Source organism: Aethina tumida, chromosome 1 (assembly GCF_024364675.1).
Source record: "Aethina tumida isolate Nest 87 chromosome 1, icAetTumi1.1, whole genome shotgun sequence".
Lineage (NCBI taxonomy): Eukaryota > Metazoa > Arthropoda > Insecta > Coleoptera > Nitidulidae > Aethina > Aethina tumida.
This window is the reverse complement of record NC_065435.1, coordinates 14,329,790-14,349,807: the sequence shown is the minus strand read 5'-3', so window position 1 is coordinate 14,349,807 and position 20,018 is coordinate 14,329,790. Positions and strand designations below refer to the sequence as shown.

At 27.2% G+C, this 20,018-nt stretch overlaps 1 protein-coding gene across 3 annotated transcripts in view; it reads left to right on the top strand.

Moving 5' to 3' along the window:
* Positions 1-20,018, top strand: part of LOC109609530 (protein amalgam) — a 160,906-nt gene that overhangs the window by 51,170 nt on the left and 89,718 nt on the right. For 2 of the 3 annotated variants that reach the window (XM_049968731.1, XM_049968714.1), the window contains exon 2: positions 12,953-13,078. In XM_049968731.1, the coding sequence (XP_049824688.1) occupies positions 13,006-13,078 (73 nt within the window). In that variant the 5' untranslated portion in view covers positions 12,953-13,005. Of the gene's footprint in view, positions 1-8,579; positions 8,717-12,952; positions 13,079-20,018 lie in introns of those variants that run through there. The other variant, XM_049968725.1, reaches the window with a different exon arrangement.

Genomic DNA, 20,018 nt, shown 5'->3' with positions numbered 1-20,018 from the left:
AAAAAAACAATTTTTGAAATTTCAATTTGAGGGGCTGTATTTTCCTTAGGAGGAACTTTAGAAAATAAATTTATTTAGATTTTCTTTATTATTGGATGTGTACTAACTGCTCCCATATTTTGGTTATTCATTTTAGAAACACATTGTGTAAGTGAATATTACCTGCGCATCCGCCATTTTAAAATTTTTTGCTTATACAGGATGTCCCTGAAATGAACCAATTCTTGAGGTGAAACTAGATCGATTTACTTAATTTTACCTTAGTACAAAAGTTCATAGTTATAGACATGCAGGGCGTTAAAGTAAACTATTGATGATAGGTCAGCTCCAGTCAATTTAGGATACCCCGTATAACATAATATTTTATAGGAATACTGAAAAAAAAAATGTTTTTTCTACATTTATGATTTTGTTTAATATTAACTTAAAAATGAAAGTGAAAAGCTGAGAATTTAATCCCCCTGTTAAGCTTACATGTGACGTAAAAATTTAATTATTTTTAGCTAATGACACACGAATTGGATTAAATAAGCAGATGAAATATAATCAGGAAACCTTTACATTATCTTATGAATACAACAAAACAAGTAACATCTTCTATAAATCTTCCTAAATCAAATTTAAAATGAGTTAGAAGAAATTTAATTACACATTTTAATATAGTGTAATGGGTCGGGTAATGAAAATTTTTGTTTGGTGTATGTACGTATGTTTATCTTAAGAAGGGTAGCAATTACTGAAGAGAATCAGCTGGAATTTAATATGCGAGTTTGCTGTTCCAGCATAAATCTCTTGTAGGCCATAAACACCATATTAACTCTGTGCTATACTCAGTTATCAGATGAGATTATAAGGTGCTTCAAGTATTGCCAAACGATACACGGGATCAGTCGTCAAAAGGCCACAGGAAACAAAGGACTAACTAAATTGTTTAGATCAATTCTCAGCAAGTTTTGTGCAGTTAATAAATAAATAAATAGCCATTCATAATTTCAGAGTGTAAGTAAGTTGTGTTACTATTTAAAAGTGAAAATAATGTTTACGTCGCAACAACACTATAAAACTGGAACACCAAATTGAAATAGCGCCAAAGTATGAATTAAATAAATTATCTGGTTTTTATATTTTTCAATTTGTCACCATGGTTTTATTATCAGCAATAAAAATGATGTCATGCTCTACTCGTCAAAGCAGCTAAAAAGTGGGACTGCTCACACGGCGTAATTTGCCCCGTGTCTGCCAAACTTTATTTATTTGTCAAATGTTGTTTTGGACCAACTATACATTTGACCAATTTCTAAATTTCTCGTGTTAGCCCGGAATATTGTTTAGTATGATATTATTCATTGTAACAGATTTTACCAATTAAGTTGATTTTCCAGTAAAATAATTTTAATTTAGTGCTTAAATAATAAGTTCAACAAAGCTTTTTTAGTATTTTTAAAAATTCTGTTAGTTTTGAACTTCTTTCCTTCACGTGTACGATATAAAATTAAATAAATCTTATAATTGACAAACATTAAATTGACAAAATATTAAAAATAATATATTTTAAAGACTATATGAAAAATAAATTGATAAAATAGTTTTTGACAAGTATTAATTAAAGAATGAATTTTAATTTTGAATTTTATTCCCAAATTTATATATCTTAACATTTATTAAAATCGTTAATTTTTTATTCATATTACATATTTTAATGTAATTTTATTTTTTAAAAGTAGAGTGAAATCATAAAAATTAAGTTAAATTTTCAATTATTAGACAATTTTTTCCAAATAATTTTCTTTTTTCTATATTATAAGTATGTTAAAATTTAATATTTAATTAATGTTTATTTTCCAATTAGTTCTGAAAATTGTCCAGTAATTAATAATTAATTAATTAAAAATATGGATGTTTTATTGTGGACAGACATTTGATCTAAACAGGACAAAGTTGAAGCCCGGAATGTTTGTTGAGAAGTAAATATTCATCGAGGACTTTCATTGTTCCCCTTCGGCGGCCCAGAGTGTTGAACGTTGTCGCGGCACATTATGCGGACACATGTTTTCTGGCCTATCTGAAGAAGCCAGCCATACCGCGAAAATATATAAATACACAAAGAAATCATATGTTTGAGTAGCGACCGGGGGACGTGGAAGGACTACGCGGCCATACGCCATATCGGCGGGGTCAAAACATAAAGAAGTTTAGTATGCGCTCCGTAGGTGTCAGCCTACCCGGAATGTAGTGCACCAGATAAAGAACATCGCCTGTCACTCACCCCATCCTATTACAATACTTTCTCAATTTCCGTAGAAGTGATGTGACATTCCATCACGATGTCACTGTAAAGTAAATTAACAAAGCGTTGCTGGCTCTTAAATAACCTCATCTTGCGCCTTTAAACGCTCGCGACTACGTCTCCTCGCACCATTGGTATTCATATTGTTTTTTCCCCATTCCTTATTATTATCGTTACGAGTATTTCGCTTCGCGAGCACTAGATTAATATCTCTAATCAACTTGTCGAATCATTCATATAACCATGCTTGTTTATTAAATAAATTAACACCTGATTGTATGGATATTTTTTTATTTCACTAATCAGTATCTATATACTAGAATACTTAATAAAATGAAATTTCTTCAAATAATAATTATAGAAAAAATATATATTTTTTAAATACTGTTAAAATGTGTTTATATGTTATTGTGGTGGGTAAATTTGTAGAAATAATATACAGTAGTGGTCATTATTATAGCAACTTTATTAAATGTGAAATATTTTAGTCATAACTCTTTTATTTAATGTAAACTGTTAAAATAATATTAATTTACTATTATTGTTTTATTCAGTATTATAAAAACGACTATATTCTTATTCTGTAAAATATTACATATATTTTTCTGAATTGAGCTGGACATAAATATAGCAACTTTAATTTTTAAAGGGATTTTTAATGATTAAATCATAAATTCAATAAAAAATTGCTATAATTTTGTCCATTGAAAAATAAAAAAGTAGGTGATTTTTTAAAGAATAAAAAGAATGAACATCATAGGTACTGGCGCCCAATTCAAGTATAGCTTATATTTTTAATATATTTTAATAAGTTGCCATAATTATGGCTACTATTCTATATTATATTATGATTCTTTTAGTAGATTTAGTTATAAATTGGTAAGTAGATATAAAACTTTAACCTTCGGTACTCGAAAATTATTGCCCATAAGGATTAATTTATATTTCTCATTAAATATTCTTCAAACAATTATAAACAAAACTTAAAATTAACCAATAACATAACTGTAATTTTTATGAACATTTAAAAAACTTCTATATACACATAATATGTCAAAGAACATTAAATAAGGTTTAAAGGAATATTGTTATGAATTGTAAGGACAAGCAACAGTTACAAATGATTGCCGATTAGGTATTGATACATAGAGAAGCTTTAGAAGTTCACAATTTCATTGCCTATTAGTTGTAATCGTGCTTAATAAACAGCACCTTCGTAGTTCAGCAACGATTGACTAGGTATTTGTGCTTTGTGCGACTAACTAATGCCCCAAGTGTGTAGTTACATAGGCGGGACAAAACTTGCTAAGAGATCGTCCTCTGTTAATGAGAATCTAACTGTGTGTGGGACCTCGACCGGTCTTTAATTATAATTTTCACATGACTGATACCATTGAAATATGGGTTGATAAATATGTGCGAATGGGTAAATGTGCTACTATTTTGAATTGCCCGAAGGCCGGCACATGCAGACTGACTTTAATCATCTTATGTACGCGGGTCTGCCATTTATTAATTAGAGTGATGTATAAACTGTACGGGGCTTTGCAATCCGCGTATTTCAAACGAATTCGGCCGATTGATGTTAAGCGCCGGGCGCATTCTGCCCGTTTTGGACCGCCTGTTCTTACACCGCATGCAACTACGCACTGATACAGATTAACAAACATTCAAATTTAAAGTACTATGTACTAGTTTGTACAAACTAAGTACATTTTACACATACACAATTTTATACTGAATATATACTTTTTTACTAAATAAAAATCATATTAAAGTACAACATATAATTTTTCTATGGAGAAAATATTATGTATTTTTCTTGACTTGAAATATTGAGGATCATAATGACAAGTGTAAATTTTAGATTACAATAGACACTTCTTAAAATGAATCAAGAATAAATAATATTTGCACAGTAGTAAATAAAATAGAACTCCATGGTGATCCAGATATTGACTCCTCATAGTTTTGATTTCATGAGGTGATCAATTTCATACTGAGATACCTCTACTCCAAAGTCTGTGAAGGAAATACTGAAATTCAAAGACAGAAATTCGTGTTCAGGTCTTGCTATTGAAGTAAAGTATCTTCCGCTTCTTTCTCCTTTAATACTTGAACAAAATCCATTTACTAAATGATATTTTAAACTTTTTTAGTTCTGATTTATTCCGGTACCAATCGTGTTGCCATTATTCATAAATTTTATTTTCAATGTTAATTCTTATGTCTTTACTCCTAACTGGAGTAACATCTATAAGTTCTAATATAACTATCTCTGCAGACACGGCCACCCTCTCATTACCCTCAATTCCCGCATGACCAGGGGTCCACATCAAAGTAATATTTCTGTTCCTATTGTGTGGTCCAATAATGTCTGAATCATCATTATATATACAGTTCTAAAGTAAATTTATTTTATATGGCTTGAATTGAGCTGAAAAATTCTTTATATATTAGAAATTTTCAAGTATTAGTTATATCAGTTTATTAAAATTATATTTGATTCAGTTTCATTTATCTAAATGGAACAAACGTTGCAGGAAAGGTGTTTGATAAGTGTCGACGTCAGATAAATATTCACATGTGCAGATGAGTTCATATTTAATATCACCTGTTGCTATAATATTATAAGGCTAGATTTTCACTAAATTAAATTTCACTGTATCAAAAGCGATAAAGGAGAAAAAGTTTTCAGATATCAAATTATGATGCGATATAAAAATCTATCGTGTCGCAATAATTCAAATAATTTTAAAAGAGAATTAATTAGATCTACATTTCATTTAATGTAGTTTTAATTCGTCCAATAATTAATTGTAATTTTTTAATTAACTTTATTATTCTTTAGATTCTCTAGATTCTTTTCTTTAGGTTAGGTTTAGATTTTTTAGATTCTTTCTTTAGATTCTTTAGATTCTTTAGATTCTTTAGATTCTTTAGATTCTTTAGATTCTTTAGATTCTTTAGATTCTTTAGATTCTTTAGATTCTTTAGATTCTTTAGATTCTTTAGATTCTTTAGATTCTTTAGATTCTTTAGATTCTTTAGATTCTTTAGATTCTTTAGATTCTTTAGATTCTTTAGATTCTTTAGATTCTTTAGATTCTTTAGATTCTTTAGATTCTTTAGATTCTTTAGATTCTTTAGATTCTTTAGATTCTTTAGATTCTTTAGATTCTTTAGATTCTTTAGATTCTTTAGATTCTTTAGATTCTTTAGATTCTTTAGATTCTTTAGATTCTTTAGATTCTTTAGATTCTTTAGATTCTTTAGATTCTTTAGATTCTTTAGATTCTTTAGATTCTTTAGATTCTTTAGATTCTTTAGATTCTTTAGATTCTTTAGATTCTTTAGATTCTTTAGATTCTTTAGATTCTTTTCTTTAGATTCTTTAGATTCTTTAGATTCTTTAGATTCTTTAGATTCTTTAGATTCTTTAGATTCTTTAGATTCTTTAGATTCTTTAGATTCTTTAGATTCTTTAGATTCTTTAGATTCTTTAGATTCTTTAGATTCTTTAGATTCTTTAGATTCTTTAGATTCTTTAGATTCTTTAGATTCTTTAGATTCTTTAGATTCTTTAGATTCTTTAGATTCTTTAGATTCTTTAGATTCTTTAGATTCTTTAGATTCTTTAGATTCTTTAGATTGATTCTTTAGATTCTTTAGATTCTTTAGATTCTTTAGATTCTTTAGATTCTTTAGATTCTTTAGATTCTTTAGATTCTTTAGATTCTTTAGATTCTTTAGATTCTTTAGATTCTTTAGATTCTTTAGATTCTTTAGATTCTTTAGATTCTTTAGATTCTTTAGATTCTTTAGATTCTTTAGATTCTTTAGATTCTTTAGATTCTTTAGATTCTTTAGATTCTTTAGATTCTTTAGATTCTTTAGATTCTTTAGATTCTTTTCTTTAGATTCTTTAGATTCTTTAGATTCTTTAGATTCTTTAGATTCTTTAGATTCTTTAGATTCTTTAGATTCTTTAGATTCTTTAGATTCTTTAGATTCTTTAGATTCTTTAGATTCTTTAGATTCTTTAGATTCTTTAGATTCTTTAGATTCTTTAGATTCTTTAGATTCTTTAGATTCTTTAGATTCTTTAGATTCTTTAGATTCTTTAGATTCTTTAGATTCTTTAGATTCTTTAGATTCTTTAGATTCTTTTCTTTAGATTCTTTTCTTTAGATTCTTTAGATTCTTTAGATTCTTTAGATTCTTTAGATTCTTTAGATTCTTTAGATTCTTTAGATTCTTTAGATTCTTTAGATTCTTTAGATTCTTTAGATTCTTTAGATTCTTTAGATTCTTTAGATTCTTTAGATTCTTTAGATTCTTTAGATTCTTTTCTTTAGATTCTTTAGATTCTTTTCTTTAGATTCTTTTCCTTAGAGTCTTTTTTGAAATTTTTTAGTCTCCCTAGATTCTTTATATATTTTAAATAACCTTTATTTTTGTTAAAAATTCATAATTTTTTCACACCGGTCATATTTTTAGATAGTGAAATTTTCTTAGATTAGCATTAAACATTAAATATTTTTAAATTCTTTAAATCCTTCATTTTGATTATTATCCTTTATATTCCTTAAATAGTAATTTTTTATTGTTTCTATCTTTGAATTAAATAGTTAATATATTTAAGACATTTTTATATTGCATAAGTGCCAAGGCCGACTGTTAAAATCAGTAAAATTGAATTTAATCATCTCAAGTTTTCTATAAACCACTAACTTCGTAAGATTTTTTTTGGGGAGCCACTCCAATAAAACAGACACACTTTTTAGGTTGCATACAACATGTGGAGCACGTAGCAATGATTCGTCAGTCGTAGGTATTGTATATTCCGTTTGAGGTTGTTGATAGGAAAGCAGATGGCATCAAGGAACTTGCGAGTATCAAGTCTCTGACCCACGTTCCTTGGACTGCATATGTATCTATCAGCATAATACCAGACGTCTGAAAGAATTGGCCTCCCCCCTGAGGGGTGCCACATTGATCCACATAACAGACTCAACGCGGTCAATAATAAATATTGTTTTTCACAACGTTTCCTTTACATAGCATTTAATTCACCGTTGACATAGGTAACAAAGTGATCTTTTTCATCCAATTTACACCGGGGGATGGCGTGTCTTCATAAACGCAGTTATGGAACGAACAACTGACCAATTCCCGACACCGAACCGGCTGTTAAAGTGACGTAAGATGTGATGAGCAAACGTCGAACGTTCGTTGGACCCTAAGTTGCTGACTGTGCCCAGTGAGCACGTGCCAGCACCTTATCCTGTTTACACCTACTCCGACACCTGGTGTCCTTTCCACCGGATCTTTTCTAAACTCATCAAATTTTTATGACCATATATATAAATAATGCATTTCGGATGCCGTTCATTTTCTTTATTAAACTCTTAACTGATTTAAACTGGACCCAACGGTCATTGTTTCGCTACATTAAGCCCACTCCCTTCAAATGTCAACGCAAAATAGATTTTGCCTGTTCCAACAATCCGGGGGTTGCGTAAAAAATTGGTTGTTCCCAAAATACTACTTAAATTTACCCTCAGACATCGAAGCATAATAATGAGCTATTTACCATCAAATGAAACAAAATAAATGTGCAATAATCGTTTTCAAAAGACAGACTCTAATAAATATCGATTTAATTTAGCAAAATCAGCTGTAAAACTGAAACGAGTTCTGAAGTAGTAATGAGAAGATTGAGCTAGTTTATTGATAACAATGTCCAGTGTCGCAGGACCGTATTCCGTGGAAAGAATAGGTCGATTATTCTGATACTGGTCGGAAAACGTGGCTCAGCAGGACGTACTCCCAAACACCTGATTGATGGACGCACAAAGAAATATTAAGTCCTGAGAATAAATATCTATTTAAGCCAGTAAAACTAAAACTAGTTCTGAAGTAACAATGGGAAGATAGAGCTAGCTCATAGATAACAAGGTCGATCGTTGCAGGACCGTAGTGTCTAAAAAGAAAACGTCGATTATACTGACACCTGTCCGAAAACGTCGCTCAGCAGGACATACCGGCTTCAAGAACTGCTAAACACCTGATTGATGGATGCACGAAGAAATATTAAGCCCTGAGAAATGGACAACAAACCAAATATAGACACGCATTTGGTAATATTACTGCTCACTATCATTTCCTAGTTCGCATCCGATATAAACAGAATAGATTTCCATACAGTCGTATAATAAATAGGTTTGCCAACTCATGCTGTATTCTCTACGTATTTGGTGGCAATCATTGTCGTGCGTCTTTTTATATCAATAAATATGTATCAGATATTGGTATGGTCGGTACCTATTTTACTATATTACATATTTTTTATAGATCTATAAACAATGGAATATATTACTGCGGGTGTTTAATATAACATTCAATAATTTTATATCAATAGTTTAGGTGAGTACATTATTTATTTTTAAATTGCATATAAATAGAATGTTTAAAATTTTCATGAAACTGTATCGATTGTTACATATTTCTGTGCAGTAACTCGAACATGTTTATAAATTTTTATTATATTTTATTATTTATATTCTGTTTATTAATTTACAAAAATTTTTAACGAAGATCAAAATTCAACAAACTTAAATTTTCAGCTGTAATCTGTAAAAATAAATTTTAGATTAGATTCTTTAGATTTTGTAGATTCTTTAGATTCTTTAGATTCTTTAGATTCTTTAGATTCTTTAGATTCTTTAGATTCTTTAGATTCTTTAGATTCTTTAGATTCTTTAGATTCTTTAGATTCTTTAGATTCTTTAGATTCTTTAGATTCTTTAGATTCTTTAGATTCTTTAGATTCTTTAGATTCTTTAGGTTCTTTAGGTTCTTTAGATTCTTTAGATTCTTTAGATTCTTTAGATTCTTTAGATTCTTTAGATTCTTTAGATTCTTTAGATTCTTTAGATTCTTTAGATTCTTTAGATTCTTTAGATTCTTTAGATTCTTTAGATTCTTTAGATTCTTTAGATTCTTTAGATTCTTTAGATTCTTTAGATTCTTTAGATTCTTTAGATTCTTTAGATTCTTTAGATTCTTTAGATTCTTTAGATTCTTTAGATTCTTTAGATTCTTTAGATTCTTTAGATTCTTTAGATTCTTTAGATTCTTTAGATTCTTTAGATTCTTTAGATTCTTTAGATTCTTTAGATTCTTTAGATTCTTTAGATTCTTTAGATTCTTTAGATTCTTTAGATTCTTTAGATTCTTTAGATTCTTTAGATTCTTTAGATTCTTTAGATTCTTTAGATTCTTTAGATTCTTTAGATTCTTTAGATTCTTTAGATTCTTTAGATTCTTTAGATTCTTTAGATTCTTTAGATTCTTTAGATTCTTTAGATTCTTTAGATTCTTTAGATTCTTTAGATTCTTTAGATTCTTTAAATTTTTTAGATACTTTAGATTCTTTTCTTTAGATTATTTAAATTCTTCCTTTAAATTCTTTACATTTAATAATTTCCTGAAACATTTCTATTACATTCTGTAAATATTATTTTATTAATTTACTGAAATATTTGAAAAGGTCAATATTTTTAGAGAATTTTGCTGTGATGAGAACAGACCAACTTTTCTGCTGTAATCTTGAAAATTAAACAATGTATTTTACTTATTCACGTTGGCTTCTGGAACTAGAAACATTTTATAATCATTGTCGAATGTGATAGCACCGTACAAAGTACATAAGAATTGAAATATACGAAGAGACAACGAATTCTAAAAAGTTACATATTTAAATAAGCCTTTTCCACTTCTGCTTCTTCACTTTAATATTGTCTTCTGATCCTCAACACATCATTATGTCGTACATTAATAATTTAGAAGTCAATCAATTTGAAAAATCTTCGTCACTTGAGTTGAAAGGTTTTTTTTTTGAGTTATTTGCACTTGCATATTCATACATTTTAAAGCAGTTTATATATTTCAGCGTAATTTAAAATACGCAGGTTCAAAGGCATAAAGTAAAATTAAATCTGATTTGAAAATATATATGTATAATGGATGTGCATGTAGATGTAGGCGAAAAGAGCCGGTACGGTCAGGCCTTCGGACCGATGTAAATGTAGAAAAGGGGGTAGTTTTAAAGCGATAACAGCTTTTCTAATTAGCAATATTGAAGGCAACGTTCGACATGTTAATTAACAGAATTAATGTTCTTTTTTTTCAAATTGAAAATAGAAATGGGTAGTTTACTGGGTTAACAAATAGTCGATAAGATCATTCTTTATTAAAATCCAGTCAGGTCCATTAACTAACATCAAATACTTTTTCACTTTTTGAACAATGTTTATTTAAATGTACGAATTGTGTTTTGTAGGAATGCAGTAATGGAATTAAAACTAAAATTAGAAGATCACTGTATATTGCAATGATTTTCTGTTTCTTTCAGATCATTGTTTCACATAAGTCAATACAGAATAAGTAGTTTTTTACAACTACTGAACCTTTAAATATTTCAGATCTTCAAGTTCTACAAATTTTAGATTTTTCAGATTCTATAGACAGTTTCCTTATATTTTTTAGATTTTCTAGATTCCTTAGGCTCTCTATATCTATCTATCTATATTCTCTATATCCTCTATATTCTCTATATTCCCTATATTCTCTATATTCTCTATATTCCCTATATTCTCTATATTCTCTACATTCTCTATATTCTCTATATTCCCTATATTCTCTATATTCTCTATATCCTCTATATTCTCTATATCCTCTATATTCTCTATATCCTCTATATTCTCTATATCCTCTATATTCTCTATATCCTCTATATTCTCTATATCCTCTATATTCTCTATATCATCTATATTCTATATATTCTCTATATTCTCTACATTCTCTATATTCTCTATATTCTCTATATTATCTACATTCTCTATATTCTCTATATTCTCTATATTCTCTATATTCTCTATATTCTCTATATTCTCTATATTCTCTATATTCTCTATATTCTATATATTCTCTATATCCTCTATATTCTCTATATCCTCTATATTCTCTATATTCCCTATATTCTCTATATTCTCTATATTCCCTATATTCTCTATATTCTCTACATTCTCTATATTCTCTATATTCCCTATATTCTCTATATTCTCTATATCCTCTATATTCTCTATATCCTCTATATTCTCTATATCCTCTATATTCTCTATATCCTCTATATTCTCTATATCCTCTATATTCTCTATATCCTCTATATTCTCTATATCCTCTATATTCTATATATTCTCTATATTCTCTACATTCTCTATATTCTCTATATTCTCTATATTATCTACATTCTCTATATTCTCTATATTCTCTATATTCTCTATATTCTCTATATTCTCTATATTCTCTATATTCTCTATATTCTCTATATTCTCTATATTCTCTATATTCTCTATATTCTCTATATTCTCTATATTCTCTATATTCTCTATATTCTCTATATTCTCTATATTCTCTATATTCTCTATATTCTCTATATTCTCTATATTCTCTATATTCTCTATATTCTCTATATTCTCTCTATATATTCTCTATATTCTCTATCTTCATTATCTAGATTTTTTGTATTTTTTATATTCTTTAAATTATTTTTATTTTATGGTTCATTAGAATTTCGTGTCTTTAGTTCCTTAATTTCTGTAGATTCTTTATATCTTTTAGGATGTTTACAATCTGTAGGTTTTCTGTATTTATATATTCTTTATATTATTTGTTTCTTTAGATTCTACAAATTCTTCAGATTAGTTAGATTCTTCAGATTCTTCACATTCTTAAGATTTTTCAAATTTTTCAGATTCTTTAAAAAAATGTTTATTTTTAATAAAAATTCATAATTTCTCTGTTATCTTTTATTTTTACAATGTTTAGATTCATCAAAATAAAATTCCTGATATATTCGAGTAATTTAAATAAGAAGTTTGTTCCTACCATTATAGTTTCTAATATATTAATTTATTAATGATATTTAAGTCTTTCTAATATGTGAGAGTCTTTTTCATTGCAAGCGAAGACCATTTAGCAAATATTTGGCTATATTTCACTCCCTCTCATAACCATTCTTTCACCATTACGGTAAAATTTAGTGCACCGTTTAGTTCGATTATGTTTTACACCGTACCTTTGTATAAAGGCACAAAATAAATATCGCTTTTGCAGCTTAGAGAAATCAAACAAATATTAAAGTTCAGTGATGAATGCGGTCCTGTAAAAACACGGTGGCTCCTCGACATTGGCCGGCGGTAATGTGCTCCTAATATCTCCTCCATTCTTTTTCCGCCAAATTGTTTTGGTAGTCTAAGCGCGTGGCCAAGAATTACACGACCATCAGCTACCGACCGTGCTCGAGAACTTCCTGTTCGTGTTAAACACTTCAAGATTATTTCAACCCTGTCGGAGAAACCCTTTTCACTCGCCACTCGAGAACCGACAATAACAAACTTATTGTTCAAATATATCGTCCCATTTATTTTCAACTAGGAACGCGTTAAATGCCAGGGGAAAAGAACTACACACACATCATGTGATAGTTTACATATTTGGTGCTTTGTTTGCTTGTGCCCCCATTCAATTTCCGGGTACTGCGTATGGATGGTTTTATTACAATTAGAATTTTTATAAGGGTGTTTTTTTTTGTTGCAGGGCCATGGGAGTCAACGGCCATAAAGCAGCCGTAGACTGAGTATTTACCAAAAATGTATATCGCCCACATTTTACCAACGGCAAGCTCATTTATTATATACATGGTACTGATATTTCAGTTTAAAGGTAAGTTTTTTGTCACTTCTCTAGTTACTTAACATAATTAAATATTTTTTTATAAAAAATTTTAATAAAATTAAAGCCAAAGGCTAACTTTTATTATTTATTAGCACTTCTCGAATGTAATACATAAAAACATATTTATTGTTTAAATTCTGCAATATATGGTACAGTTTACCCAAACTGTGAGATATTATTTACAAGTTATGGGAACAGTATTTGTATAGTTGGTGGTAAACTGTTGATTTGATTTTATTAATGTGTTTACTAAACTGGCTAAAGCTGAGTTAAGTTATTCAACTATTTAATTTAATTTAGTACATGTATCTTTTATTAAATCCATGTATAAAGTAATTAAAATTACTAAAATTTAAGTAACACATAAACAGCATACCTAATCACTAAAACTATTTATGTTCATTTATTTATTTCAAACCGTTTTAACTACTATTGATAGGTTGCTACTCCGTCTGTATTTTTGTGCATCCCCCATAAATTCTAGCCCAGTGTAAAACATTCAGACTTGCTTTTTAAGTTGTTTTAATATTTTATATAGGTTTAAATTATTTAGCAAATTTTACAGATTTCTTGTACTCTTCAGAAGAAACATTTAAGTTTTTTTTGTTATTTTTAAAATTAATCAAAATCGGAAAGTTTTTATTTTGACTGAGAGATCTCTACCAATAAATAATTTTGGTAACTCAAATATTTTAAAATAAGCTTATATTTTATTAAATAATTAATAGTAATTCTTTCGAGACACATTCAAAAAAGCTGAAAATCTGTAAGTGTAATAAGGTCAAAATCAAAATTTATCGATGTGAAGTTTATTATGGTTTTGTTCAATGTGTAAAAGAGGTGGATAAATAAGTATATGACACTGTCGGTTATTTTTCATCGCACTGTATTAATGTTTTATAAAAATTTCTCAATTATTGTTGGTTTAAATCATTTTAATAATGTTTTATTCGACAATTTCAGTGGTTTTATACGTTGAAAATACGTTGAAAATATAACACATTTGATCCAGGATTAAATTCAGTAGATTAATTCGATTTTGTGATATTTGGTTAAATATTTTTTTTTTATTTGTTAGTATTTTTCATATATATTTTCATATAATACTTTCCTTAGATTCTTCAGAATTGTTAGAACGTTGAAATATTTTAAATTTTAGTTGGGTTCTCCATATATTCAATAATAAATAGGCCTAAAATTTATTTACTAACGGTAAACAAAAATATACAAATTTAGAAAAGGCTTTTGCTTATGTTTTATTTATATAATCGTACTATTCACTGAAATATTTTAAAATACAAGATAATATTTTATTGAAATATATTTTGATCCATCAAGTTTTACTGATAAAATTTGAAACTATAATATTATCAAAATCAAGATTAATACTTGTGAAGTTCAATGTAGTTTAGTTTAATGTCTAAGCAAATTACACAAGTACATAGATGATGCTGTCGATCATTTTTGATCATTTTGAATAGAGTTAGATAAGTAAATAGATGACGCTGTCGGTAATTTTTGATCACACTGTATTAATGTTTTATAAAAATTTCGCAATTATTGTTGATTTAAATCATTTTAATAATGTTTTATTCGACAACTTCAGTGATTTTATACGTTGAAAATATAATACATTTGACCCAGGATCAAATTCACTAGATTAATTCGATTTTGTGATATTTGGTTAAATATTTTTTTTTAATTGTTAATATTTTTCATATATATTTTAATATAATACATTCCTTAGATTTTTAGTTGGGTTCTCCATATATTCAACAATAAATAGGCCTAAAAATTGTTTATTAATGGTAAACAAAAATGCTTTCAAAAATATACAAATGCAGAAAAGGCGTTTGCTTATGTTTTATTTATATAATTTTACAATTACAATAATTTTACAATAACTGAAATATTTTAAAATAACAAGACAATATTTTATTGATATATATTTTGATCCATCAAGTTTTATTGATAAAATTTGAATCTATAATATTGTCAAAATCAAGATTAATACTTGTGAAGTTCAATGTAGTTTAGTTCAATGTTTAAACGAATTAGATAAGTACGTAGATGATGCTGTCGATCATTTTTGATCGCAGAGTATTAATGATTTATAAAAATTTCACCATTATTGTTGGTTTAAATTATTATATTAATGTTCTATTCGACTTTTGACATATTAATATAAATTTAAGTGGTTTTACGTTGTAAATATAACACATTTGATTCAGGATTAAATTTGCTAGATTAATTTGACTCTGTGATATTTTGTTAAACAAATTCTGTAAAATATTCATCGATATTTTCATTTAATACATTCCTTATATTCTTCAGAATTGTTAGACCGTTGAAATATTTTAATTTTTAGTTGGGTTCTTTAGGTTCTCTATATATTTTACAATAAATAGATTTTAAAATTTGTTTGTTAATGGCAAACAAAAATACTTTCAAAAATATACAAATTCAGAAAAGGTTTTTACTTATATCTATGTATTAATAATAATCACAACATTTTAAAATAACAAGACAATATTTTATTGAAATATTTTTGATCCATCAAGTTTTATTGATAAAATTTGAAACCTGAAAATATAATGTCAAAATTAAGATTAATAATAATTGTGAAGTTCAGTGTAGTTTATATCAATGTACAAAAGAGTTAGATAAGACTTAGATGATGTTAGAATATTTTATTCGATTTTTGACATATTAGTTTATAAATTTTACTCGTTTTATACGTTCTAAATATGACACATTTGATCCAGTATTCAATTCACTAGATTATTTCAACTATTTCATAGATTCTTTAGATTTGTAATTTAATTTTTAGTTGGGTGCCTTGGATTCTTCATATATTTTACGATAAATATGCCTTAAAATTTGTTTATTAATTGTAAAAAATATGCAAATTCAGAAAAGGTTCTAGCTTATGTCTTAGTTATATAATTGTAATAATGACTGTTATAGTTTAAAATAATAAGAGAATATTTTATTGAATTACTTTTTGATCCATCAAGTTTTATTGATAAAATTTAAAACCTGAAAATGTAATAAACGTCAAAATCAAGATTAATCGATGTGAAGTACACCGTATAGTTTTGTTTAATGTGTAAAAGAGCCGGACAAGTAAATGATCAATCACTTTTGATCACAAGGTAAATAAATCGACCACCGTTGTGGTACGAAATTGTTATAACAATTTTTGATTCCACTTTATAAATTTCAGCGGTTTTATTCGTTGTAAATATAACACATTGTTGACAGAAATTACCTCGACTGTAGATAATATAAAAAAAGGAAAACCGACGAAGGTGTGCCGTATTCGGAAAATCATTTACAGATAAAATATTTTGACGGGGCAGACAGTCTGAAATATATTTACCGACGCGATGCAGTGCCAACCAAAAAGCAATTTGTGTACAATCTGACTTAAACATTTATAAAATCACTCGCGTTATTTCTTGTTTTCTGCGTAGACACGTAACGTCGCGTATTTAGTAAATTTAATTAATTGCAAGTGTATACATAACTAATTTAGCTAATTGATATTTCAGTGTAGATCAAACACGCATAAATTAACTAAACCTATTTGTTGGTCGGTTGGTAATGTAATGCTGTTAAAATTGAGTAGAATATCGTTTAAAACAATAGAGCCGGGGACGTATCAGCGTGTCTAGGTGGTGGGTAGGCTTGTTGAACGCTTTTATTTCGTTTGCTTGAATAATTAACTTAACCACCTTAGGATCACAATTCGAGTACGTGTTTGGCATTACAATGCGCTTTTAACTATTACGCTCCCGTTATACTTAATTAACAGGCTTAGATTGAATATGATCGTCTCTGAATAGCGGGTCCGCAGAGTCCGGATCGTCGAATCGCCGGATCGGTTGACTGTATCGTCCGTGAACGGTGGCAAACTGCAAGGAGTTACGGTGCCACCGTGTTGGGGCCGTTTAGCTTCCCCGGACCCCCATAAATGCATTACACAATAATTAAATTCCATTTCGGTCACATTTATACTGTATGCGGCTGAACTCGTGCAACATCGCTGCCACATACAACTCTGTATTAAATGGCATTGCTTACACCTATGTTACAATTTCACGCGTTCATAATTTTATTACTATCAGTACGGTATTTTGCCTTTATTACCTGCAATGTATAGCCCATCCAGCATGAAGCCACCCAACACCTTCATGACTATTTACATCTTAACCAGGCTTACACGTTTCGTCGCTATCACTCTGATTAAAAACGTTCACCTCTATTTTATGGCTATAAATTATGCTTTGGCACCTTCATTCACTTATGAACGAACCTTCATAATTAAAAATCTTTATCAACAATTTACATTTTATACTATTTTTTTTAAAATAAGTATTAAGTAAATTGAAATCTGGGAGACTGAAATTTTTTAAATCCGCACTAAAAATCATCATAAAACATGACTTTAGTTTTAATATTTTATGTAACGTGATTTTATAGATCAATTTGTTTTATTTATATAAAATAATATAAATCCATTAACTTTATTATACAAATAAACATACAAAATTCTTTCTGTGAAGGACACCTTTATTAAGGTAAATGTCTTCTTACAATTATTATTAAATTATATACAGTAGTGTCCATAATTATAGCAACTCATTAAAATATATTAAAAATATGAACTGAACTGATTGAATGGGATATAATTTATTTATTTTTATTATTGTTTTTTGTGTTATTGTTTCGTTCTTCAAAAAATACGTGCTTTTTTATTTTTCAGTGGACAAAATTATAGCAACTTTTTACTTTATGGTTTTTTATTGCTGTCTGTAAATTTAAATCGATTATTTACTGTGGTATTTTGCTTATTATAAATTCTTAACATTTTGTCGAAGTGAAATTGTGAAAAAAATTATCATTCAGCGTTACCAAGATTTCACGATATGTGCATAATATATATTGAATATCTTAAAATTGATCAGGATTATTGGGTGAGCTTGCTGAAATATCTATGAAAACGTATTTACTCACAAAATTGTTTATATACTGATTTTAGAATACCCATATCGTTAAAATTTTAAGATAATATGTGCATAATATATATTGAATATATCGAAATTGATCAAGGAATATTTGATTTTGCTGAAATGTCTATGAAAACTGATATTTTTTAGTATTTTTCGACAAATGATAAAAACTTTCAACATGCATTACTTTAGATATTAATATTATTATATTAATTAAGATATTTACTATTATTATTACTCATATTGTCTCGAAATTTTAAGGAAATATATATTATATTATAAGTATGTAACTTTTCAGATAAATATTACTTTTTATGAGCTTGATTTTAGAATATTTTCCTGTGGACATATATCTAAAATTTCGAGATAATCTGTAAATAATAGATATTAAATATCTAAATAAATTTAATTTATCAATTTTCAGAATGCATTTTTTTTAAATTATATGAGATATTTTCAACAAAAAAATATCTTCCTAATATTTCGAGATATTAATTATTATTTATATAGGTACTTTTGTCAAATATTATTTTTGATAGTCGGTAATGTTACATATCTCGAATTATCTTAAATTAAGTTAAATTATGTATTTTAAATTGTAAATTTTTTGAAAGCTTGACTTTCTTCTAACATTTTAAAGAGAAAATACAATGTATTATCTCTAAATTTTGAGAAAATTATCTTAGTTAAGATATCATGATATTCAGCGTACCAAGACTGAGAGAAACAAGAAATGTGGCTATAAGATGCACAGAATAATGAGAACGAGCTTTTCTTACAGTTAATATAAAAATAAATATAAAATAACTCAATAAGTTTAAGCACCATTTTTTTAGTAATAAAGATTAGAAGGTTAGAATTAAAATTAGAAAGTGTAAAAATTTTCAATTGGTTCAAATTTAAATTAACTAAAATTTGCAATTTTATTCGATGTTTAAATTACAAAAAATGGCGTACAAATGTAAATTAAATGTTCAATTTTACATTGTAATTGTTAATTAACATATATTTATCAAATTTTGCAAATATTAACTTTCAAAATTTCCCTATAATAAATTTATATAATAATTAAAATACTTTTATGTATACATATGCGATCAAATATTTAAAATATTAATATGTATTTATTTGATTTTATTAATACAATTTATTGACTTATTGTCAAAATTAATTAAATCTTGTTTTAAAAGGATGTTAATTATTTAATTCTTGTTTTAAAATGTGTTTTGTTAAAAAATGTAGGTAAATAAAATAAAAATATAAGTTTTAAGTGAAATTATAATTGTTTTAAAAACAAGATTAACATAAATTTGTGATTGTAAATAAGAATTTTTTGTTAATATTTGAAATATAAATAAATCACATCGTATCCCTTGCCTGCTCCTGGTATTTAAATATTATTTCTTTAAGGATGGTTTTAATCCTTTTGAAATTATGTTCTTCACCTTTCACCTTTTTATTAGCACTGAAATTTTAATTTTTATGGGATATTATTCTAGAAGTATAATGAAAAAATGATTCAAGCTTTCAAGACTTACAGCACTTCAAACTAGCTAAGAATTTTAATTTAAGCTAGAACGTTTATAATAGAATTAAGAATTAATTATTTGAAAGTACTTATCTGTCTGTCCTATCAGTTAAATCAGTTTTATTTTCTTATATTTTCATTTATTTTTATTTGGAATTTAATGATAAATCATTTTTTTGATTATTATTGTAGATTTTAATAAAAAATAAATAATTTTTGGTTGATCTTTCCAAATAACTTTTTTTTCAGGTTAATTACATATGTCAAACAATTGTATTTGTGTCATAATTTAATACTTATAACTTAATAATAATGAATTGAATGAGATTATTATTAATTTGATTGATTGTATCGGAATTACAATTGATGGCAATATGACTTTGAT